This window comes from Triturus cristatus, chromosome 3_2 (assembly GCF_964204655.1).
Source record: "Triturus cristatus chromosome 3_2, aTriCri1.1, whole genome shotgun sequence".
In the NCBI taxonomy this organism is placed as follows: domain Eukaryota; kingdom Metazoa; phylum Chordata; class Amphibia; order Caudata; family Salamandridae; genus Triturus; species Triturus cristatus.
The window spans coordinates 696,150,366-696,176,077 of NC_140584.1; the positions used below are offsets into that span (position 1 = coordinate 696,150,366).

The 25,712-nt window shown below is 50.4% G+C and overlaps 1 protein-coding gene across 1 annotated transcript in view; it reads left to right on the top strand.

Annotated features, from left to right (window-relative positions):
- Positions 1 to 25,712, top strand: part of PGAP1 (post-GPI attachment to proteins inositol deacylase 1) — a 760,293-nt gene that overhangs the window by 631,631 nt on the left and 102,950 nt on the right. Inside the window, exon 24 of the mRNA XM_085648756.1 lies at positions 22,443 to 22,493. Coding sequence (XP_085504882.1) covers positions 22,443 to 22,493 — 51 coding nt within the window. The remainder of the gene's footprint in view (positions 1 to 22,442; positions 22,494 to 25,712) is intronic.

Genomic DNA, 25,712 nt, shown 5'->3' on the forward strand with positions numbered 1-25,712 from the left:
ACCTGCGACTGACCCCGGATCACCTCGCCTTCAGGAGACAGCTCAAGACCTGGGTGTTCGAGCAGTAGCAGACCCCCTCCCTCATGCGCCTTGAGACCCTTCCGGGTGAGTAGTGCGCAATACAAATTTCTTGATTGATTGATTGATTGATTGATTGCTTCAGCCGGCAGCGAGCTCTTAGGTGCCCCTGCTGCTGTTTAATGAGGCCCATACTGACGTCCTTTTGGGCACCTGGTCCAAGCCCAACAAGGGGGCTCCCGTGGATAGGATGATTGCCCAACGCCACCGCCCAGCTCACCCCACTTTCCTTTCCCGACTCGCCATCTCTGAGAGCTTGGTGGTCCAAGCCTCTGCTTCCAAGAGTGCATTTCCTACCGCCCCACAGGAAAGGGAATCCAAGAAGCTGGACCATCTTGGTAAGAAGATTTTTTCTTCCGCCAGCTTGGGACTGCGATCGGTTAACACTGCATGTATTTTGGCCGTTATTCCCAGTCAGTGTGGGACACGGTTGTGCAAGTGCTGCCTCAGTGTCCGAAGGATGCCCGGACAGTGCTCTCCCAGGCTGTTGCCGCCGGGAGGGATGCGGCAAAGTTTATGATCCGTTGTGGGCTGGATACCACCGACTCTCTAGGCAGGACGATTTCCACGTGGGTAGCCCTTCGACGCTACGCCTGGATGAGGTCAACTAGCTTTTCTGGGGAAGTCCAGAACACTCGTATGGACATGCCCTTTGATGGCCATCGCCTTTTTGGCGACAAAGCGGACAACGCTCTAGAGCGTTTCAAGGGCTATGACCAAGTCCTTGGGCCTCTCCACTCGCCCAGCGCAGTCTGCTTTTCACCCCATTCGTGGCTATGGAAGGGGTACCCCACTACGTCCCACCCAGAGCCACAGGCCGCAGCAACCTTCCCAATCTTCGCACGGCCGGGGACGTGGGAACCACCGCCGTGGTTCAGGGGGCAAGCGGGCGGGCCAGTCCACCAACCCCCCCTATGCAGCAGCCTCCAAGTCTTCCTAGTCCGACATTTCAGGCCCATCAAATGCCAGTGGGCGGCAGGATCCGCCATCACCTCCCCCACTGGTACACCATCACGTCGGACAGATGGGTTTTGCAGATAGTCCGAAGGCTACTCCCTCCCCTTCGAGGATACCCCTCCAGCCATGCCACCTCAGTACCATCGCATGTCGGAGGATCATCTGGGTCTTCTCCAACAGGAAGTCACGGCTTTCCTGGCCAAGAGAGCCATTGAGCGCGATCGTGCCCCAGAAGTAGGTTGTGGTTGCTAGTCCCACTACTTTCTGGTACCCAAGAAGAACAAGGGCCTGCGTCCTATCTTGGATCTCAGGAACTTCAACCGCTTCCTCCGGAAGGAGAAGTTCAAAATGTCGATACTCGCTCATGTCTTGTCTGTCCTCGACCCTGGAGACTGGATGGTAGTGTTGGACTTGCAGGACGCTTATTTTCACATCCCCGTCCTGCCTGCCCACCAGCGTTACCTGCGGTTCACTGTCGGCCACAAGCACTTTCAGTTTACTGTGCTCCCCTCTGGCCTTACCGGCACCCCTCAGGTGTTCACAAAAGTGATGGCGGTGTTCGCAGCTCATCTGCGCAGATCAGGGGTTCCAGTCTTCCCCTATCTCGACGACTGGTTGTTGAAGGCGGGCTCGTCCCAGGCAGTCGTCTCCCACCTCCAGACTACGGCCGACTTCTGCATTTGCTGGGGTTCTACAACAACGTGCCAAAGTCGCACCGGATTCCCTCTCAGAAGCTCATTTTCATCGGAGCGGCTCTGGACACGATGCAGTTTCGCGGTTATCCTCCCGAACAGTGAGATTGGGATATTCAGGCTATGATTTCGATCTTTTAGCCTCTGTCCCGGGTTTCGGTCAGGATGACCCTAAGGCTGGTGGGCCTCATGGCCTCCTGCATCCTGCAGGTTGATCATGCCAGGTGGCATATGCGGGTTCTGTAGTGGGACCTGAAGTTCCAGTGGGCGCGGCATCTGGGGAATCTGTCCGATTGCATCCAGATGTCGGAGGGCACTGCACAACAATTGCAGTGGTGGCTCATGAACCAGGATTGGGTCAACGGCAGTTCCCTCTCCTTTCCCCAACCAGAACACACAGTGGTGACAGATGCATCCCTTCTGGGATGGGGTGGCCACATGGGAGAGGCGGAGATCAGAGGCCTCTGGCCTCCGGCAGGGTCCGAGCTCCACAGAAACCTTCTGGAGCTTCGGGCGATCCATCTTACACTGAAGGCATTCCTTCCCTGTGTCCGGGGAAGAGTAGTGCAGGTGTTCACGGACAACACCACCGCCATGTGGTACTGCAACAAACAGGGTGGGTGGGGTTGTGGAACATATGTCAGGAGGCCCTTCACCTCTGGACATAGCTGGAACATCAGGGCATATTCCTGGTGGTTCAACACCTGGCAGTTTCGCTGAATGCCAGAGCGAACAAACTCAGCCGCAGGTGCATGATGGATCACGAATTGCGTCTCCACTCGGAGGTGGTGCAAGGTCTCTTTCAGCAGTGGGGAGAGCCTTGGTTAGATCTATTCGCCCCCGAAAAGAAAGCGCAATGTCATCAATTCTGCACGTTGGAATTTCCAAGGTGGCACTCGCTTGACAACGCTTTTCGTCGCAAGTGGAGTTGCGGTCTGTTGTACGCCTTTCCGCCTATACCACATGTGCCCAGAGTGCTGAAGAAGATCAGGCGTGACCGGGCCCAAGTCATTCTGGTGGCTCCGGATTGGACACAAAGAGTCTGGTATCCCGAGCTGCTCAACATGGCCATCAATCCTGTGATCCGACTGCCTCTTCGGGGGGGATCTTCTGGCACAGCAGCAGGACACGGTCCTCCACCCGAACCTGTCCAGCCTCCACCTTTTTGCGTAGAGATTGTCCGGCGGCAGTTGACGTCATTTGACTTACCTCCCCAAGTTTACGATGTTTTCTTGGCAGCCAGGTGTCCCTCCACAAATTTGTGGCAGGGTGCACAGCAAAGGTTGTGGATCCCCTTTCTGCCCCTCTTTCTGAGGTTCTCTTGTTCCTCCTCTCTTTGGTCCAGCAGGGCTCTGTTCTGGGCACTATCAAGGGCTATCTTTCGGCCAGCTCTGCTTTCCTTCGGCTCCCTGATCGGCCTTCTCTCTTCAAGTCCCCGGTTGTAAATCGATTCTTAAAAGGCATAACTCATCTCTTTCCTCCTATTCCTTTCGGTAGGCCTCAGTGGGACTTGAATCTTGTTTTAACCTATTTAATGTGCACTCCCTTCGAGACGCTTCACAACTGTCCTTTGAGGCTTTTAACTATAAAAACTGCTTTCCTGGTGGCCATAACATCTCCCAGAAGAGTGAGTGAGCTCCAGGCTCTGTCATCCAAGCCTCCTTTTCTGTCTATATATCCGGACAAGTTGGTTCTCAGGACTCGTCCATCCGTTCTTCCCAAAGTTGTCAATGCCTTTCACATTGGGCAGACCATCACTTTGCCCACCTTCTTTCCGCCTCCGCATCCTTCAAAAGAGGAAGAGAGGCTCCACCGTCTGGACCCAAAACATGCACTTTCCTTTTACCTGGACCGCACAAAACAGTTCCGGGAGGATGACCAGCTCTTTGTTGGTTACGTAAGCACCAAAAAAGGTCGGGCCCTACACAGGTGGACTATCTCCAGATGGGTCGTCTTGTGTATCAAAGCCTGTTATTCTCTGGCGAAGAAGGAGCCTCCAGTGGGGCTGCGCGCCCATTCCACCAGGGCGATGGCAGCCACTACTGCTTTGGGATGAGGGCTCCATCTGAATGACATCTGTCAGGCAGCTACGTGGGCATCGTTGCACACATTTACGAAACACTACTGCCTCGACAGCCAAATCCGGAGAGACTGCTTCTTTGGCCGTTCTGTTCTCTAGGACTTTCTGGTGTGATCTTGGTTTGCAGACCCACCTCCGGGGTTGGTATTGCTGGGGTATCTATTCTAAAGTAAGGAATCAATAACTAACATGTTTCTTTCAGACGAGCAAGTTACTTATCTTCGGTAACGATATATCTGTTAAAAACATAGGTTAGTTATAGATTCCTTACCGCCCCACCCATCCTCCCCGTTCTGCAAATTGATTTCTAGGGTTAAGGACATCCTTTTAGGGCCCTAGTTTTGTGCACCAGTGGTCAGTGTCTTGCATGGCTCTGCGTTTCTGGCACGGAAAGTCATGTACAGAACTGACGTCAGCGCGCGAGCGCGGCGTCTAAGTAGCTACTGCGACATCATCCCGGCGACCACGACGCCAACGACAGACACGGACCCGACCAACACCATCTTCCGACATGCAGAGTTACTGCTGACGAAAAAACTTTCCGGATCCAGTCTGACGCCTGGGGGTAATTCTAAGGTAAGGAATCTATAACTAACCTATGTTTCTTACAGATATATCATTACCGAAGGTTTCAAGCCCGAAGAGGAGACACGGTTCTCGACGTCACTCTTCGGTGGGCAAGGCTTCGAGGTCAGTCTCATCTGTTCAGCAGTGCCGAGAAAAGGACTTTGTTTCTCTGTTGCCTTCTCCTTCTCCGCAGGCGACTCCGATACACTCACCTGCTCAGAGGGGTTCATCGACGTCCAGAGACTCTTCGACGCCCAGAGGTTCTCCGGTGCCCAGGGTTTCTTTGGCTCCCAGAGAGTCTTCTCCTGTTCCTGCGGCTTTACCTGTGCGGGCGCTGATCTAACCGGCTCCGCAGGCCCAGCCTCCAGTTCGGCCTCGGATGGATCCAGATCAAGGAGGTTTGGATCCTTACCCTCTTTTCCCGGGACCAGGTGTGTATCCCTCGCATTACCTAAATGCAATGTTTGGCATGTTTGCCAGGGCATCCTACCCTTCTGGTGTGCCTTCTGACCCCGTGGGTCCGCTTGCCTTTAACTTGGGTGTCCCCCAGCAGTATGCCAAGGCACCCTTCGTGCCTTTTATGCCTACGGCTCCATCTTGGCAGTTTCCGGTGCCAAGGTTTTCGACTCCGAAACCTCAATCACCGTCTGGTGTCGAATCGGTGCCGTCTCGGATTTGATCGGCGCCACTCCCTGTTTGTGAAGGTCCTCCTTCGACACGCCGGCACCGTTGTCACTGCCACCGCGGTTGGCGCCGCCGATCCCAAAGCAGCGATCCAGGAGGGAAGCACAAAGGCTGCTAGAGGAAGATGAGTACCGGCAAGAGCAAGGGGAGATTCTCGACTCTGTAGACGAATTCGAAGGTCTACATGAGGCTAGTGGTTTAGACACTTCACCAAAGGCTATTTCCTCTCAGGATGTCGCCCCTTATCATGTAGTGATTGGGAAAGCTGCTGAGTTGTTGCACCTTTAGTTGCCTTCAGCTGAAGTAAAGTCAAATATTCTGACCGAAGTGCTTAATTCTGCTTCTTCTTCTAGTGAGCCTCAATGAGGCGTTGATGGAGCCAATTATGGAGGTGTGGCAGAAGCCCTTGTCTGCTCCTGCAGTTTCCAGATCAGTAGCAAGAAGATATAGACCTGCTCCTGGTGATCCAGCTTTACTTTCTGCCCACCCATCTCCAGAAAGCTTGGTGGTTCAGGCTTCTTGCTCCAAGCAGTCTTCTGGTTCCTTTCCTACCACCCGGGGGGATAGAGATTTAAAAAAGCTAGAACAGTCGGCCAAGAAGGTGTTTTCCTCAGCAAGTGTGGTGCTGAAGTCTACAAATGCCACTTGTTTGCTTGGGAGGTACGTTCATGCCCTTATGGACTCTGTTAAGCAATTGGCCCCTAAACTTCCTGAGGAAGATCGAGTTCACTTTCTTGAGGCTCTTTCAGATTCTCAAGCAGCTGCCCGACAGGCCGTTCAGTCGGATCTGGGAACTGCAGACTCAGTTGCCCAGGTAATGGGTTCTTCAGTTGCTACGAGAAGACATGCCTGGCTCACATCTTCAGGTTTTTCGCCAGATGTTCAGGCTACTCTACTGGATCTGCCTTTCAATGGCTCAAAATTGTTTGGTACCAAAGCAGACTCTGCTTTGCAGCTTTTTAAAGACAGTAAGGCTACTGCAAGATCTTTGGGCCTGCAGTCTCAACCTAGAGGGTATGGCTACAAGAGGTATCGAGGCTTTGGGAAGGCGGCTTCCTTTCGAGATCGTCAGCAGCCTCAGCAACAACAACAGCAAAATCCTCTGTACAGGTCGTACAGGGGAAATAATAGAGACCGTCTTCGAGGAGCCTCTCGGCAGCAGTCGTCCTCCTGTCCTGTCCCCCCCCACTGGTACCACGGGAAAGCAGCTCTAGATCCCCCATCTTGGAGCATGTTGGTCCTGTCGGGGGCCGAGAGTCCCACTTTCTACAAGATTGGAAATTGGTTACCTCAGACCATTGGGTTTTGAATCTTGTGGAAAATGGGTACGCTCTCCCTTTTCTAGAGTTTCCACCTCCTTACCCTCCTCGCCAGGATTGTTATTCAGAGGACCATTTACTACTCTTACAAAAGGAGGTTCTTACAAGAGGTGGTTCCAGAGCAGGAAAGGGGTCAGGGATGTTACTCCAGTTATTTCCTGATTCCCAAGAAGTACGGCCGATTGAGGCTGACCCTGGACCTCAGGATTTTGAATTTTTACCTCAGGTCAGGTGTTCCTGTTTTCCCTTATCTGGACGACTGGCTACTAAAAGCCAAGTTTCCAGAGATGGTGTTGCGCCACTTGCAGGCAACAACGCAATTGTTGTTCAACTGTTTCTCGATAAATGTACCCAAATCTCACCTGGTGCCTTCTCAGCGCCGCCTGTTCATAGGGGCAGTACTGGACACTACTGTGTGTCGAGCTTTCCTTCGTCCGCAGAGGATTTTCGAAATACAGGCGATGACTCCTTTGTTTCACGATGGAGCGGTTGTTCTAGTCCTGGAGGTCCTAAGCCTGCTCGGTCTGTTCGCTTCCTCCATACTGTTGGTTAGCCATGCACGCTGGCACATGAGGGCAGTTCAGTGGTGCCTCCGCAGGCAGTGGTATCAGCACAATAGAGATCTTAGGGAGAAGATCAGAATCTCCAGAGACACTGCAGCGGAGCTGTCTTGGTGGAGTTTGCAGGGCAATCTGTCTCAAGGAAATCCCTTTCAGCCTCCTCCACCTGCGGCCACAGTGATCACGGATGCCTCCACTCCTGGGTGGGACGCTCATCTGGGGGATCTGGAGGTCAAAGGTCTTTGGACGTTGGTCCAGAGGAAAGGTTGCATCACATCAACCTTTTGGATTGCGGGCAATACGTTTGGCTCTCAGGGCCCTCCTTCCTTCCCTTCGCGGTCAGTCGGTTCAGGTCCTGACAGACAACACTACCGCGATGTGGTACATCAACAAACAGGGAGGTGTAGGGTCGTCTCGTCTCTGCAGAGAGGCTCTGAGACTCTGGTCCTGGGCTCAGGGCCATCAGATTTGTGTGATGGCAAATCATCTGGCCGGTGTGCTAAAGGTGCGTGCGGACAGTCTCAGTCGGCATTACTCGGCCGATCACGAGTGGCGGCTTCATCCGGAGGTGGTACATCTCATCTTCAAGATGTGGGGATTTCCTCGGTTGGACCTCGTTGCCACTCGCGCAAATGCACACTGCTCGTCGTTCTGCAGTCTCCAGTTTGTGATGCAGGGAGCATTGGGGGACGCGTTTCAGTTGGAATGGAGTTTGCAGCTCCATTACACGTTTCCTCCTATAACCTTGATTCCTCGAGTAGTGAGGAAGATTCGCCAAGACTGGGCCCAAGTCATATTGATCGCCCCGGATTGGCCAAGAAGGGTGTGGTACACAGATCTACTTCACACCCTCCGCTCCATCTCCCTCTCAGGGCAGATCCCCTCTCGCAGTCGCAGGGGCCGGTTCTACACCCCCACCTCCAGAGCCTGCACCTGAGTTCCTTCTCTCTCCCACCGGAATGGGTGGATGTTATTGTATCATCCAGGAGACACTCCTCCAAATCTATTTATTCCTCCAGGTGGTCCAAATGTGTGAAATGGTGTGGAGAGAGGTCCATTGAGGCCCGTTTGTCTGATGTGCTAAGTTTTTCTCTTTCTTTGGCTCAGCAGTGTTGTGCTGTGGCTACAGTTAAAGGATATTTGTCGGCGTTCCTTTGTTTGCCGGACCAGCAGTCTTTGTTTAAATCTCCAGTTGTTATGAGGTTCATTAAGGGCCTAACCAATAAGTTTCCTCCCACTCCCTTCATTATGCCTCAGTGGGATTTGAATCTTGTTCTTACATTTCTGATGGGTTCTTCTTTTGAGCATCTTCATAGTTGCCCTTTGAGGCTTCTTTCTTTCAAGACGGTCTTTTTGATAATAAGTTAGCTTCAGACTCTTAGTTCAAAACCTCTGGTTTTTTTTTGTTTGTTTTTTAAAACTATTTTTATTAAACAGAAGAAATAGAAAAAAAACAAGGCAATGGCAAAATAATAGGCAGGTCCATAATAAAATGACACAGTGTACAATACAGAGAAGAAACAATAATCACCGTAGCTGTCCCAGAGATAAACCAGGGTGCTATCTTTCCTTCTAGGCGGTAAACAGTAAGAGCCAGGAGACCTGAATACATCAGTAACATGTAAGGCATGTGTGGTCATACAGTTAAACAGACATTAATGAAGTGAGGGTGGGAGCTCCACATCGTTTACTTGTTGATCTAGTAATAAATCTCTGTCACGTTGCAGTTCTGTGGAAGGGGATATACAGATATCCCCTCTGTATTTGTTCCATTTCCCCCATTTGTGGTCCCACTTCTTGGGGCACCCTCTACATTTGAACACAGCCTTCTCGGCAATCATTGCCCTGTCCATGCCCATAGCCAAATCTCGTAAGCATGGGGCCGATCCCACCCCCCATTTTTGTGCAATATTGTGTTTTGCGATGGCCCATCCCATCGAAGCCCATGTTTGTCTCGCCTGTGAAAGATCAGTGGCATCCCATATATTGAGGAGGCAGAGCTGGGGGGAGGCCTTCAAAGGTTTTGCCACAAGTTCTTTCCATTTGTTTCGTGACTTTATCCCAGCAGTGCTTCATCAGTGACCAGTCCCATAAGATGTGGAAGAAGGTGCCAGTCTGATTGCAGTTTCGCAAGCATAAGGGGTCAGGTCTTCTACCCAGTTTAAATAGGAGTTTTGCATCGAAGTACACCCGGTGGAGGATTTTCAATTGGATGAGGCGCAGTCTCATGGAGATGGCCACTTCCTTAGGGGAAGCTAGCACGTTGCACCAGTCCTCGTCATCTATGCTCCCCAGGTCTGACTCCAAGCCCTCCAGCAGACGTTGCATAGGGTCAGGGCGGTTGTTTACCAGCTTTTTATATGTGAGGGATATTGCTTTTTGGGGCATCGGGTCAAGTATCAACTTGTCCTCCAGAGGGGAAGACGCAGGCAGGGGGAGCTCCTTGGGCATGGCTGTAGAGATGGCATGACTGATCTGAAGGTATCGGAAGGTTTCAGTGTGTGCCAGCTGATACTTGGTCTGTAGGTCAGCAAACATGGCCAGTTTTCCCTTCACCCACATGTCCCCCACTGTCGAGATGCCTATTATATCCCATCTGTCAAAGCCAGGGCTAAGTTGAGCCATTATATCTGCTTCCCAGAGCGATGTAGCTTTAGTCAGTCGGTTGTGCCAGCCCCATTTCTTCATGATTCCATGCCAGACCTCCACTGTGCGTGCGGTGGGACCCGTTAAGTTAAGCTTACGGGGGTTTATGTAGAGTGCCCTATTATATCCTCCCCGTCCCAAAAGCCAGCGTTCTGTGCGAAAGTTGGGATCGTCATGATTTCCAAACACCCACCTATTAATCGCAACCAGTTGTGACGCCTGGTAATAGAGTTGCATGTCCGGCAATGCAATACCTCCGTCGTACCATCCCATAGTGAGTTTATTCGTGGCTATTCGCGGTGCCCGGATATCCCATAGCAGACCCCGCACTACGCTATCAATTCTGGAGGAATAGGCGTCGGGGATAGTATTGGGGGTATTCTGCAGCGCATACAGGAAACACGGTAGCGCAGGCGTCTTAAAGAGCACCGCACGCCCCAGGAGGGTAAGAGGAAGAGACTGCCAATGTTTGACGTCTGATTTCAGACGTGTCAGGGGCCCCAGCAGATTACTTTCATAGAATAAATTAGGGTCCGGGGTAATGGAGATTCCAAGGTACAAAAAACCTTGAGACGCCACCGGTATGTCGTAGCCCCGAGGGCTAGTAGGCAGGTCACCCCATAACACATACATCTTGGATTTAGACCAATTTATCGTGTGTCCGGAGTGGGCGCCGATTATGTGGAATATGTGGAGCACTCGCTGTAGGGACCGCGAAGGTGAGGCCAGATAAAGGAGGATGTCATCCGCATAAAGCGAAATGCGATCTTCATGATCCTCTGTTCATTTTAGTCCCCTTTTTTCCGGATCACCCCTAAACCTGACTGCCAGCGGCTCCATTACGAGGGCGAAGAGCAGTGGTTCCAAAGGGCATCCCTGCCTCGTGCCCCGCTGCAGGGGAACTGTATTGGAGACGTGGTTGTTGACGGTTACATGTGCTGTCGGCTGTGTATATAGTAGCTTAATCCATTTGATGATTTTGGGTCCGAAGCTCATACGAGCCAGAACCGCGAAGAGAGACTCCCATTCAATGGTGTCAAACGCCATGGCGGCGTCTAACGACAGTAGAATCGCATCTTCCCTGATAGTTCCAAGTCTACTGGATACCCCATTCAGCCGTCGCAGGTTCAGGGCTGAATTCCTCCCTGGCATAAACCCAGATTGATCTGGATGGATCAACTCAGTGATATGTGGTAGTAGTCTGTTGGCTAATACTTTAGTTAAAATCTTCGCCTCTACGGAGAGGAGAGATATGGGCGATGGGAATTGCAGTCATCCGCTGGCTTACTTGGTTTGTGTATGACCACAATTGAGGCCGTCCTAACATCGGCCGGAAGGAGACCCAGTTCGAAGCTTTCAGTGTACATGCGCAGCAAGTGGGGAGATAGCTTAGAGGCCATGGGCTTGAAGAGTTCAATGGGGAGCCCATTGGGACCCATAGCTTTGCTTGAGCGGACATCCTGTTATGCTTTCTGAACTTCAGTCTCTGTGATGTCTATTTCTAGGGAGTCACTATCCTGTGTGGATAAGCTCGCGACTTTAATAATAGATAGGAGTGCGGCTGCCATCGGGGCCTGAGCTGTATCCGTCGTCCTGTATACCGACTCGAAGTAGGAGGCGAACGTGTCAGCTATTTGCTGCGGGTCAGTGAGAAGTGTACCGTCAGGACTGGATATTGCGTGGAGCCATCTCGAGGCCCGCTCCCTCTTTTCCAGCCAGGCCAGGAGTTTACCCGTGCGTTCACCGTGTTCATAAATTCTGTGTCGGGTAGCTAGAGAGCGTGTCGTAAAACCAAAGGGGATGATGGATGGAGTGTTGAACATTGCAAGCGCTCACCCCCAGTCAACTGATCTGAAAGAAGCTGTCGGTAATCCTGACGTACCATATTCAGTGTGTATTGTGCATCAAGGTAGGGGGCCCGCGCGAGGGCCTCCTCCCTAACTAGGATGTCCTCTTCCAATTTCACCACTCGCTTGGAACGTTCCTTCTTGTGTCCCACCATCAGCGATAGGGCGCGGCCCTTAATGACTGCGCCAAACGCCCCCCAAAGTACCCCTGCGGAGGTGACTGACCATACATTTTCTGCAAAGTAATGGTCAGTGTCTTTGAGCAGTGCCTCCCTAATGTGGGGTACCTTAAGTGCCCAAGGGTTAATAGAGAGGGTATTGCGGCGCCTGGTCTGTCCCAAGGTTAAAGTCGTGAGACTAGGGGAATGGTCAGAGATACTGCGCGCCAGGCATCGGGACGCAGTAAAAATATGAATGTCTTGTGCGTGCGTGAACATGTGGTCTGTGCAAGATTGACTATTATGAGCCCCAGACTGAAACGTGAATTGGATGGTGGTTGGATTAAGCCATCTCCAGACATCCACTTTGCCCAGCTCATTCAGCTTGGAGCCCCGAAGGGGGTCGCTGTGTGGCGGGAGGCCATCCCTAGAGCCGTCCAATGTTAAATTAAAGTCGCCCCCCGGTATCAGTATACCCAGGGGCAAGTCAAGTAGGAGAGTCCCTATGTCTCGCAATGTAGGGTGCTGTAAGCCAGGGGGAACATAAACGGATACAACATTGAGAACTTGTCCTTCCCAGGTACCTGCGACTGCTGCATACCTGCCCTGCGGGTCTGTCCAGGTGTTGTGGATCATATAGAAGCAGCCTCTGCGGAGGAGCACTCCTGCGCCTGAGGAGAACCCCGAGTGGGTGACTAATCGATATCCCCACCTAATCAGTGCCACACAGGAATTCCCAACCAAGTGTGTCTCCTGGAGCAAAACTATATCTAGCGCATGGGTGCTTCAAGTATTACAGCACAATCCCCCTCTTAATTTTGTCGCCCAGGCCATTAACATTCCAAGTCAGGAGTTTAGGAACTGCGTATGAAGCCATAGTGGTGATTTACTAGGAAAGTAAATTGTCGGGAAGTAAAGGGCGATGGATGGACCTCCGCAATGTATCTGTACCCTGGCAGTGGGTAGAAAGCATCTCAATTGAAGTGTGTAGGTGAGTAGGACAGTTGGACCCATTGACCAAAAAGAGAACCGAGAATAGCATTGCACAAGTACAGTAAACAAAATAACAAAAACAACTAAACCCCTCTTCCCCCCAAATTCGAACCCCCCCTCCCTGTCTCCCTGCACAACGGACATAGAACCACCCGCCACCCCCAACTTGCCGAGTGCCTGTCGCCCTCTCTCATCAACATCGGGTACGTGAACAACCCCACTCCCTGGGGCAACGGTTTGTGAACATAAAGAGCAGCCCCGGCTCACCAGGTCTTTGATTGCGTTTTCGATGGTACTGACTCTGTCCGCCATTTAACGCATGTCCGCTCTGACTAATGAAACCTCCGTTGCGACAGTGTCTATCTGGGTTTCGAGGGACGTTCGCACAGAGGTTATGGCCGCCAAAATGTCTATATTTGCGGGGCCTGGTTGCTCACCCTGGGATTTGGTGTTATGTTCTTCCTCCTGGCTCTTCTGCCACGCAAATTTCTCTAATTTCACCTGTACTTTCGCACTGCGGCCTGCTGCCATTATGTCGTCGTAGGGGGGGTGCAAAGGAGGGTCGGGACACGCCAGCTACTCACCGCTACCTGCAGTGGGACTTCCCACACCGGCCTGTCGGCTTTGACCTGCCGCACCCCAACCTCCGAGCATCTGGATGGCTAAGCAGCACACCACCGGTAGCGCAGTGGTCCCAGGCCGTATGTAGGTATAGAGAGGATGTAGGCCGCAGTGTTCCAGGGGTAGGTAGGCCCCAGTCCCCACTGCCGGTGGTCAGATGCAATCTGTGCCCACAATTAATGCTCCACACTTAGGCAGTCAACATAGCTTCAGGACAAGTCCTGCACAAGCCCACCAAGTGCGTGCGCTGGGTTCTTTTTGAGGGGTTTACTTGTCGCCACTCCCAGCTTGAGTGCGTCTGTGCTAGGCCCAAAATCGCCTGGAGCACCCCCACCAAAAATTACTAGGAGTGGGCCGGTGTGGGTGGCGAATCTCAAGGCCCTCAGGTAGTCCAGTTTGCAGTAGGGACAGGGGTTGCGGAGCGTTGTACACAGAGTCTGCTGCAAGGAAGGGAGCCCTGCACTCTGCCCTTCTGCCCTGGGCGCCGTCTCCTCAAATTGTAGGTCACAGCGGCGGTCTCTCGAAACTCCTCGGCCGGATGGGTCAGGCTGGGCGCCCCTCGAGTTGGTGGAGATGCCTAGGAGCTGCACAGGCACCCCCCCGCCCCCTGTGCACAATTTCCGGTGCGGAGGAAGGCGATGTCGGCGCTGTGCAAGCCGGCTCCCGCCAGGCCAGGGCCCTCTTCTCACACGCACGTCGCCGGGCTCCGGCGGGGAAAGCAGCGCCCGCTCCTCCGGAAAATCGCAGTCTATCTGGGATAACCCGCGTGGGTGTCTCACTCACCACCAGCGCCACCGATGGAAATGGCGCCACACGGTCACCTCAGGGATATTGCTCCACGTTGCATAGGCCGCAGCTGAGGTGTTGAGTAAGGCACCTCCCCAAGGACTAGCGGCTCTCACCGGCACCGCCGCGGAAGTCCTGGCACCCGGGCAGTCACTACGATACGGGGCGCCTCCGATCAGGATCACTCCGCGTCCAGCTGCAGGGCATCGATCACAGGCACAAGCGGGCCCACTTTCTGGCAAATCCGGCCGGGGCATGCGTCCATTCCCTTCGGCAGTTGGCCATGCCCCAAAACCTCTGTTTTTAACCATTCATGCAGAAAAGATGGTTAGGACCAAGGCTGCTTTCCTGCCTAAGGTGGTTACTCCTTTCCATTTAGGTCAGTCTGTCACCTTACCTACCTTCTATCCTCCCCCTCACCCTGCCAAGGAGGAGGAGAGACTTCATCGCCTGGACCCTAAGAGGGCGGTCAGTTTTTACCTGGACAGGACCAGGGAACTAAGGCTGATGATCAGCTCTTCGTGGGCTACATTGGACGGATAAAAGGAAAAGCTGTCCAAAAACGAGCACTCTCCAGGAGGATCATCTTGTGCATCAAGATCTGCTACGCCCTGGCCAAGAAGGAGCCGCCTGAAGGTATTAGAGCTCATTTCACCAGAGCTAAGTCATCTACTTCTGCTTTGGCTAGAGTTGGTCCTGTTGTTGATATTTGTATGGCAGCAACTTGGGCCTCTCTCCACTCCTTTACAAAGTATTACTGCTTGGATTCTGAGGTTAGGGGGGATAGCCATTTTGAAGGTTCTGTTCTGCAAGATTTTTGGTATAGTCAGGTGGACACCCTCCTCCGGGAGAGGTACGGCTTGGAGATTCAGTTCAAAAGGTGAGGAATCCACAGGCAGATGTATCCATCAGAAGAACAAGTTACTTACCTTCCGTAACGTTTTTTCTGGAGGATACAGTATCTGCCTGTGGATTCCTCACTGACCCAACAGCCTCCCCATTGTCCTTCTCTTTATACCGAAAAAGTTATAACTGTTTGACATGATTGTTTTTAATATGTAATTTTCATTCATACAGTTTGCTGCTAGGAAGGGCTTTGCTTATTGGCTTTTCCTTTCTCTTTATGTATATACTATATGTATTTGTATATATATTACGGTCCGCCCGTTTGCCTTGAGGGGACGGAAAAAATGGGTGGAACTGACGTCAGCACACCGACAAGGTCTTCTTATGGCTCCTGTGACGTCATACGGAGTAGCGAGCGGAGCCGTGCTATTATGACGTCCTTGTCGACGTGGGAGAGCTAAGAAAATCATTTTCGTAGAATGCTGGCGCAGGGGTAATTCAAAAGGTGAGGACTCCACAGGCAGAATCTGTATCCACCAGAAAAGCGTTACCGAAGGTAAGTAACTTGTTTATTTGGGTTAAATTAGCTTTGCGATCCAGTGGTGGCCAGAGATCTGCAATACTTCGTACAATCCCAGGAATGGATTTCTAATTTTAGCAATTTATATTCTTGTTTGAGCGATCAGGGGTGGGTTGACGTGGATCTCCAGCTGGTGGAAAAACTCAAGGACCATGAAAACCTAAAGGTTACCCTTGGGGAGACAGAGGAGGCTAACTCCATGCCACTCAGGAAGACACCTTGGATCCCTGCCGACCCCCTCTGGCACACCTACGGGCCCCAAGGAGCCAAGAGGCCTTCTACCTGGGAAAGTGCCAGTCGGTTCGCCCTTGGCTCTTTTTCCGATGCTGCTGTTGGTGCCACATATTATGCCAGCCAGACTTCACCGCCTGAAGAAGCAGCCCTGATTGTCGTCTTTGAGGCCGCTTCGACTTTGATCTGACCTCGGACAAGCTCATATCTGGCTGAGGCTCTGCTTCCCCCACTTAACTTGCAACAGCCAAGGTAACATTCTCTCCATTCCCTTTTAGGACTGACTCTGATAATGATTATGACCCGGATGATAAGTTTTGTGAGATCTCCCAAGATGACAATAGCAGGAGGTTAGTGGTCTCTCTACGGCCAAAGAAGAGTCCACTTCCCATGGTATGGTGATGTGAGGGCGTACAAAGTACTTGACCTCCAGATCCCAGCTTTGGAGGTTAAAACATATGTTTTAACGGAGGTCTTCCAACTGGTGTGAGCCCCACCTTTCCTTGAACAAGGGACTGACCTATACCTTTTGGGGTAAAGCTTTCTCTGACACCCCAACCCCCCCTCCCCCAATCAATTAACAGATTGGCCGGTGTCATTGCCCTGCTCCAGGTGAACCAGCTTTTCTTTGCAGCAACCCTCGTCAGAAAGCCTCTTGGTGCAGGCTTCCACTGGCTGCTCTAATCCAAACCTATTTCCCACCGCTCCTCTGATAGGGTATCTGAGCGAGTGGAAACATTCAGCAATCGTGTCTTTTCTTCAACTCGCTTGGTTCTCTGATCTGTCAACACCTGCAATTTGTTGGGGATATAATCACATGCGCTTTGGGATTCTGAGGCACAATTCCTCTCTGGCATGCCCAAAGACCTTCACACTGTACTTTCTCAGGCGACTCAAGATGGTCGTGATGCTGCCAAGTTCACACTTCATTGCAGCTTGGACATCACTGATTCCATCGGGTGGGCCATAGGCACCAGCATTTCCATTTGCCGCCATGCGTGGCTGCGATTTATAGGTTCAAGGGCTACGGCCAGTCCACCATGATGTACATGCCCTTTGATGGGACTTGCCTGTTCAAGGAAAAAGCTCATTTCGCGCTCAAACACTTTAAACAGATCTTCTGGGTTGGGACAGTCATCTAGGAGAAGTGGAGATCAGAATCCTATTGTCTCTGGTGAAGTCCTGGCTCCATATCAACCTTCTGCAGCTGAGGGTCATATGTTTGGCATTGAAGGCCTTCCTGCCACCCATCAAGGGGAGGCTAGTACAGGTGCTCACAGACAACACCACGCCATATGGTACTGCAACAAACAGGGCGGTGTGGAGTCACAGACCCTTTGCCAGGTGGCCTTGCGTCAGCTGAACACCTTCGACTTCAGAAGGTGGTTGATGGCAGCCAGGCATCCCTCAACGAAGACTATAAGCTCCTGTAATTGGGAATAATTTGTGGCTTGGTGCAGCACACGTCAGATCAACCTCTCCAGGCCAAGTTATCTGGCATTCTGTTATTTGTTCTGTCTCTTGCTGGCAAGTCTTTGGGTACACTTTAGGGTTATCTTTCGGCCTTCCTACGATTGCCAGATCAGCTCCAGTTGTGATGATATTTTTAAAAGGGCTACAACGTATGTTTCTCCCTTCTCTCTTGGTCGTGCCCCAATGGGACTCTAATGTAGTCCTGACTTATGTGATGTGTGCTCTGTTCGATCTGCTTGACAGCAGCTCCTTACTATCAAGACTGTGTTCCTCACTGCCATCCCCTTGCCTCGATGTGCTAGCGACGTTCACGCTTTTTGTGTCAATTCACCATATTCTTTCTTCTTTCCAGACAAGCTGTTTCTGCACACTCGTTCATTCTACCTGCCAAAAGTTGTGACGTCGTACAATGATGGTCAAACCATCTCCCTGCCAGCGTTCTACGCTCTGCCTCACCCTCTGAGGAGAAACCTCATTGCTTGAACCCTAAGAGAGTGCTGAGCTTTAACATAGATCACACCAAAGACCATCAGGTGGACAAACAGCTATTTGTGGGGTTCTGTGGAGCGAAAAAGGCAAGGCATTGCAGAAGAAAACCATCACCCGCTAGACTGTGCTATTATTAATAATGTTTTGTTACATGTGACATGTTAGGGCCTTGACAGAGTATGATATTTCAGTACAAAGTGCAGGTGGATTGTGAGTACGTTTTACGAGCCTCTTGCTGCAAAGGAACAACCCCATTGCAATAGGATCATCCCTCATTTGCCTGCTCAAACAGGAGTCGTGCTTTCAGGTGGCAAAATATTGATGTTGCTTTTATCATTTCTAAAGATGGTCAGGAAGGCTCTTGGTACTAGTTCTTAGTGATCTTATAGTTGGTAATACAATGGCAAGGCAAATTATAATAAACTAAATCCAATAAAGGGTTTGGTGAGGTATGTAGGAGAGATAACCTTTTTATATGTTTTTAAATGAGCTATCTTTAAGGGGCTGCTATGCCATCTTTACTGATCTTAAGCCCACATTTCTGTGACGAAGCACAGACTTTGGGAAATGTTATTGAACATGAATATTGAACCCTTCTTTAATAATTCAGTCGAAGTCAGGCATAGCAGTACAACACTATAAGTGAAATATGAATTTATGAACAAGTGTAATGACTTTCCCAGTGAGCAAAGGTATTAGCCAAGCTTGTGTATTGGCTGTTTGATCATTTTTCTGAAGCTCTGTAGAAGAAGGTCCTGCATGAAGTAGATGCAGATGTTCTGATGAACAGCCACCTCCCACTTTCAATCTTTGTGATGGTGATGAAAGTACTAATAATGTCAACAGAGCTTCCTTTCACACCTAATTTAGTCAACGCTTACAGTCATGAGAAGAGAACTGCACAGGAATACAAGAGAGCAGGGGTTTCCTAGGTGCCATTCTTAACAGACCATTAAAATCAGTGGTCGAAGTGGGGGGAAAAAAGTAGGGGAACTGTGGGCAGAGAATCGGAGGGCGGGAATAACCAGTGGATTGGGTCAGTGGGCGAAGTCAGAGGTGTGGAAGAAAGAGCAAAATATCCCAATATTAGTATTTGTTTACCATTTCACTAACCGATTACAGCCTATTACGTTATTTAATTTAACCAATTTAACCAATGGATACACATGTTTAAGGTTTAATATGAGTTATTGACATTAAAATACATTCACAAAGTGGGATACGTTTCCAATCACAGACTTCCCCAAATATCACAAGCCATTTGTCTCCCAGCCATGGAGTTTCTGTAATCAGCACTTCTCCTCCCTTTTTCCACAAGAGCAGTTCAAACATGAATGGCAAAATATCCTAGTTTGCAAATGTTTTCCATATAATTATAGCTCTGCCATATTTGCCACATAATACGTCATCTGCTGCATAATCTTATGATTTTAACTTATAAATTGTTCATAGCTCAAACGGGTCAAAAGCTACTAAAAAATGTGACTTATGCTGCTGTGAAGTGGTGGGACCTTTGCAGAGGTTGACTGGTCACCTCTCTCACTGCTGTAGTTGTATGTTCCACTGGTACTAATAAGGAAACATCTTTGCAGAGACTGTTAGCATGTGTTAAAATAATAAAGTATCAGAAAATGTACAGCACCACTAATACCAGTGTAGGGTGTCAGAGCACTTTACATCACACATATTACACAGAGACAATGAATCATACATGTGTAAATCACTGTATAGGAAATGTTACACAAGACAAAGGACTACTAGGTGTAGGAGTCACATGACAACCACACTAGTAGGCAGTATAGTTTGATAGTGATTGGTCTGGAGAAACACAAACTCAGAATTTAAAACATAATACCATGGCTAGGGGTTCTCTTTAATAAGCAGAATTGATTTCTACCCAAATGAACCCTTTTTGCAACATTAGGATAATCAAAGACTCGGGGGGGAAAAACCATAAAGCTCTAATTTATACCTTACAGTATGCATGCAGCTCCTACATGACAGTTAATAGCTTAATGTTCTATGATAGCATTTTAACTAATTAACTGCAAGTAACAATAGGGTCTCTCTAACAAAAGCAGTAACCCACTGACCTATTTACATTATGTCCACTTTGTGATCTGCACGGTACATGTTCTTAGCAGCAGGCACATTAACCCTCAGCGCTTCCTTTCCATGAGTCAAAACGTCCACTAGACAAAACACCATCTCTCTCTACTAAGAACCTTAATCACTGGAGTTATCAAGACATTTTTATTGTTGACAAAAATTATTGGAGGCCTGGAAGGAGGCAGCAAGTGCTTTAAAAAGCATATTATACTTGCAAACACGACGCCCCCACCTGAAGACAGCACCAGCCGCGGTCCAGGCAGATAACAGTGGTGGGGCCGTGTAAGGTGAGATTTCGAGGGACGATGCAGAGGGAAAATTAATTATTTATTTAATTTTCCCGTGGCATCGGCCCTCGAAATCTCCCCTTACCCGGCCTCCCTGCCCCACCGCTGTTACCTGCCCGGACCGTGACTTATCAGCGCCTGGTACAGTCGCACTGCCCTAGCGCCACCCTGCTCAAGGGTCCTGTGACCTCAGTGACAGAGTCACTGTCACTCTATGGTGTGCTGCTTCATTGGCCTGCCTGCAAGACTGGAGGTGAACTTCAGAATGAATTGTGGCGGACAGGCCTTTTAAAATCTTGTGGGCCTTCTAAGGTCTAGCATGGGAATGTGCGCTCTCAGAGGGAGTGGTCTGTTGGACTGGTCATGTAGGCTGAACCTGGTTCCCCAGTTCCAAAGTCAGCAGCTCTGACCATAGTGCCACATCCTCTCCCACTGAACACTATACTGATCCACTAAGAGAAACTTGCACTGCGCTGACCCGCTATAAACACCTGGGTGTGACTCGATTCAAATTACGCACTAAACAAGACCAAAATGCTGCCTAAAAAACATTAACAACATCCTAGAAAAGGCGAACACTCATAGGGAATGCAAGATTAAGTAAAGCATGTGAAATGTAAGCGGGAACAACATGAATACCTTTTTCTTTTTACACTCATTATTCAGACATTAGTGAGTGCTTTTGCCTGAAAAGTTAAGGCCATGACTACAGGGCCCAGAAGGGACCCGTTTCAATGCCCATTGCTTCTATCCTTACAAAACGTAAGCATTATGGTTTAAAAAGACCACATTCTTGAACACACAGCCGCTGTACACATTTTGTTTTCCTATTCACCCATCAAGCAGGTATTTCAGTACCTCCAGGAATAGTGCATTTTCCCACCCAGGGAAACAATGTTGTTCAAAGAACGAGGAGAAAACAAAAGTAGCGCTTAAATGGCAAACACTGTAAAGTGGCGCCAATGTGTTTAGGTGTGAATAAATCAATCTGGCCACCTTGCAACCACTCTGTCTTGTCACGAATCAAATGCAAAAACATTGAAATTATTACATCAAGCTGCAGTTCCACTAGTCGTTACTAGGTGTCCCTCACGAGTCAAATGCAAAAGCATAGAAACCCTTTCATGAAGCTGCAGTTCCACTAGTCGTTGCTAGGTGTCCCTCATGAGTCAAATGCAAAAGCATTTGACTTGAGGGACAACTAGCAACGACTAGTTGAACTGTAGGTTGATGTAATAATTTCAATGCTTTTGCATTTGACTCGTGAGGGACACCTAGTAACCCTAGTAACGACTAGTTGAACTGCAGCTCTTTGTAGAATTATTTTGATATTGGATACTATAATATTCACTGCCCACTGCTAATCTCGTCCCATAATGCTCTGCAGGGCCTTTGGTTGGGGTTGTATTTTTGGCCATAACTGTGCTTGGGGTGGTCCTAAGAGGATCGGACCACCACTGCATGATATGCTCTTTGTGTTCAAGGCATCTGTTGGTCCTCCCCCTAGGTTAGTGGGGACCCCGAAATCATCACCTCTCTCATTTGCCAGATATTTTTCATTGTCAAAGTTCGCTTTTGTGAATTGGTTATATGCTTTTCAGCATGTAAAGTTGCGTTATCAATGCATTTGTGGGTGCAGTTTAGTAGCTGACTCGTGCAAAGCGGAGTTCATTGCCCAGGGTCAATATTGCCTTTTTGTACATAAACAAGTCATAACACTTTAGCAGACTTTCTGTAAATTATATTGTACAAATAATCAGCAAGCTACAACTTACAACAAAAAACAGCTTATTATTAATCACATAGATGAAACCTAATGCATTCACCAATGTTTGTCCTGAGGTTATTGTGCCTCTTTTGTCATGATATGCAGTAGTGGAGATGTAGGGAATAGGTGGCTATATTTCCAAAGGTTATTGGCATCATGTCACACTGGAATTTTGCTCTGCTAGAAGCTCATTCGTGAAACTGTCTACAAAAAAATACAGGATAAAAGATGATTGTGAAAACCAGGTGAGAATGCAACCCTGTTTTTGCAGCCACCCAACTGCTCCTTCTGTCTCTAAATTCTAGTGAAGTGCTTAAGTAGAGTGCTTCCATGTATATGATCTACTTCAACGTTCTTTTCTTGTACATGCCATCAAGTTCTGCATTACTATAAAAGTGGAAATATTTAGCTCAGAGGCACCGGGATAGGTCATATCAGGACAGGTACTGTGAATAACAGATATAGGCGAAGGGCTCCTTAGAGTGCCAGATGAGTGTATGAAGGCTATGTGACGATGGAAACATTTATTTGAAGTTTAAGAGTATGAAATGGGTGGAAAAGAATGAAGGTCCCTGTACGTTGTTTAGTCACATAAACAAATTACTTTGTATTAGAAGACATAAATTTGATTTTTTATTTATGTAATATTTACACTGCCTTTTTTCCTGTAGGTTATTCAGCTGTATGCCACTGTCAAAAAGTTGACAATTGACCTTAAAATGGTAAGTATATTGTAAACCTTTATTAAATACAATGGTGTTCTTTTATTAATCGCTAAAATGATTACATTTACCTATGATTTACATTTGGTGCCATCTTTGATGACATACAGTGTTTTGCCTGTACATAGGCACCCAGACATTTATTTGATGCTGTAGTCAGATGAATTATGTTTGCTTTTTCTAACCAAGACTTACCTGGTGCACAGAGCAACATCGCATCTCCTGGTTCAGTCGGAAACCCTCACTACTGCTCCAGGTGTCACTTGTGATCTCTATAAGAAGATGCGGCTCCTCGGCAATGGAGGAGCGTCGCCCTACTGGCTTAGAACCAGCACCCCAAAAATAAAACAATTGCTTACTATCGTTTTTAGGTCTCGCCTGACCCAGCGCATGCGCTGGTCTGGTGAGATTTTTAGTAAGGGCTTAAAAAAATGCTACCATGGGCGGCCTACAGCTTGCGTGCATGTGCGCGGGTGCGCGCTTAAGAGCAGAGGTGCCATATAGCTTTCCTCGTCATGATCACTTTCACTGCCGCTTTGCTGTTCTCAGTGAGCCAGTATTTTCACGGCCGTGCGTGAACCTCCACAGGCTCAAATGATACACTTCAGCTGCTGTGTCTGCAAAAAGACACGAACAGACTTATTTATATATGCTGTTTTTGCCAAAGGGGGACATTAATTAACACACAAGACCGTGGGTCCGATTTCGAAGATGTTAAAACAGCGAAGATTACAAATGTCTTGACCGTACTGTGTCACGCACACCTTGCTGTCTCTTTAATTCATTTTTTAAGGTTCTGTTTACTTCATAGTCCTCTCATCAATCTCATTCCATTGTGCCTTGCTCAACCTCTGTCTCGTGTCTTTCATTTCCTCTCTCTGTCTCTGTATTTTGCTACTCCTCCACGCTGTTCTGGCTGGGGCACACTGACCATTCACTAAGCACTGATATAAGCTAGCGAATGCAGGCTTCCTTAAAGGCTATTCCGGTCGCATTCTGGTTTAGGGTTGTCTCTGTTCAGGCGGCACAAACATTAACAAGTAGGAGTGATTCTAAAGCTTCATTGTGAAGCTCTGCTACAACTCCTCTCTCCCAGGCACCATGTTAAAATGTGTTGCCCATTCAGAGGCACTTTTACTACAGCTCCTGGAAACCGTGAAACTGACACTGCCGCGCGATCACATACTTGATCAGTTTCACTTTCATGGCCACGCGGGCCCGTCAGTTTCACGGCTGCGCGGCCAATGCTTCTTTAGTCGGGGCATGTGGACGACAACCGAGGGAATGACAGCATCCGAGTAAGACACCGCAGACCCTCGCTCCCCCCACACCCCCTCCAGCTTCCTGTGGTGCCCAGGGCCTGTGATTTCTCATTTTAATGCATGTTTGATGGTACTTGCCCTTTTCAGTAGCAAATTGACTAGCAGTTTCAAGTGTTTTGGCCTTGGCTGCCCTGCGCAGCCCAGCTCCTATGACTGTGTATTTCCTGTCCCATGCCTGCCCCTTACGTGTTCTTCTCAGGCTGGTTTGCCTTCTGTTCCCTCCTAAGCATGCTGCCTTGCTGTCTCCTAAATGTAAATGTAATTTTACAGCCTTCCCTCACCCTCCATCTCTCTCCGCGGCCTGCCCACCCTCCTGCTCTCTCACAGCCTACCCTCTCTCCACGGCCTACTCACCCTCTCTCCACGGCCTGCTCGCCCTCTCTCCACGGCCTGCTCACCCTCTCTCCACGGCCTGCTCACCCTCTCTCCACGGCCTGCTCACCCTCTCTCCACAGCCTGCTCACCCTCTCTCCTCGGCCTGCTCACCCTCTCTCCTCAGCCTGCCGACCCTCTCTCCTCGGCCTGCCCACCCTCTCTCCTCGGCCTGCCCACCCTCTAACCTCGGCCTGCCCACCCTCTCTCCTGGGCCTGCCCACCCTCTTTCCTCGGCCTGCCCACCCTCTCTCCTCGGCCTGCTCACCCTCTCTCCTCGGCCTGTCCACTTCTCTTCTTGGCCTGTCCATCCTCCTGCTCTTTGCTCGACCTGCCCTCTCTCCTCGGCCTACCTACCTCTCTCAACAGGCTGCCCATCCCCCTGCTCTCTCCACGGCCTGCCCACTCTCCTGCTCTCTCCTCGTCCTGCCCACCCTCCTGCTCTCTCCTCGTCCTGCCCACCCTCCTGCTCTCTCCACGTCCTGCCCACCCTCCTGCTCTCTCCACATCCTGCCCACCCTCCTGCTCTCTCCTCGGCCTGCTCTCTCCTCGGCCTGCCCACCCTCCTGCTCTCTCCTCGGCCTGCCCACCCTCCTGCTCTCTCCTCGGCCTGCCCACCCTCTCTCCTCGGCCTGCCCACCCTCCACCTCTGTCCTCGGCCTGCCCACCCTCCAACTCTCTCCTCGGCCTGCCCACCCTCTCTCCTCGGCCTGCCCAACCTCCACCTCTCTCTATGGCCTGCCTACCCTCCTGCTTTTTCCACTGCCTGCCCACCTGTCTTGGCCTGCCCATCCCCCCTGCTCTTTCCTCCGCCTGCCCATCCTCCTGCTCACTCCTCGACCTGCCAACCTCTCTCCACGGCCTGCCCACCCGCTCTCCTCGGCCTGCCCACCTCTCTTCTTGGCCTGCCAACGCTACAGCTCTATCCTCAGCCTGACCAACCTCCTGCTCAGCTTGCCCATCCTTCTCCTCGGCCTGCCCTCCACCCTCCCGCTCTCTCCTCAGCCTGCCCTCCACACTCTTTCTCCCTTCCCTCGGCCTGCCCTCCTCTGGGAGCTCCCACACAAGACCCCTTTGAGTCGAGGCCCCCATGCCAGGCCTGTGCACTCTGTCTTCTGGTGGAGTCTGTGTACTTGGGCACAAGCGGCCCTGTGTGTGAGGCAGGGCCACTGGCACACAAGGGGTCTTTGTGGAGCCTGGCAGGACCGTGGGCAACAGGGGCGGGTTGACTGTCGGACCCCTCCCTGAGTGCCAGACCCCTCACACCAGGTCCAGAGGACAGACACATGGACGCACTGAGAATTCGCTAGGACAAGCGCACCCGATTTCAAGAAGTTTATCAGACAAACGTCCAAGGACGCAGGCCAGCAAGCTAGCAGGCATGACACAGGCCAATCAGCTAGCAGGCATGAGTGCACGCAGTCATCAGTGCACACAGGCCCGCAAGCACGCAGGCATCAGTGCACACAGGCCAGCAAGCACGCAGGCATGAGTGCACACAGGCCAGCAAGCACGCAGGCATCAG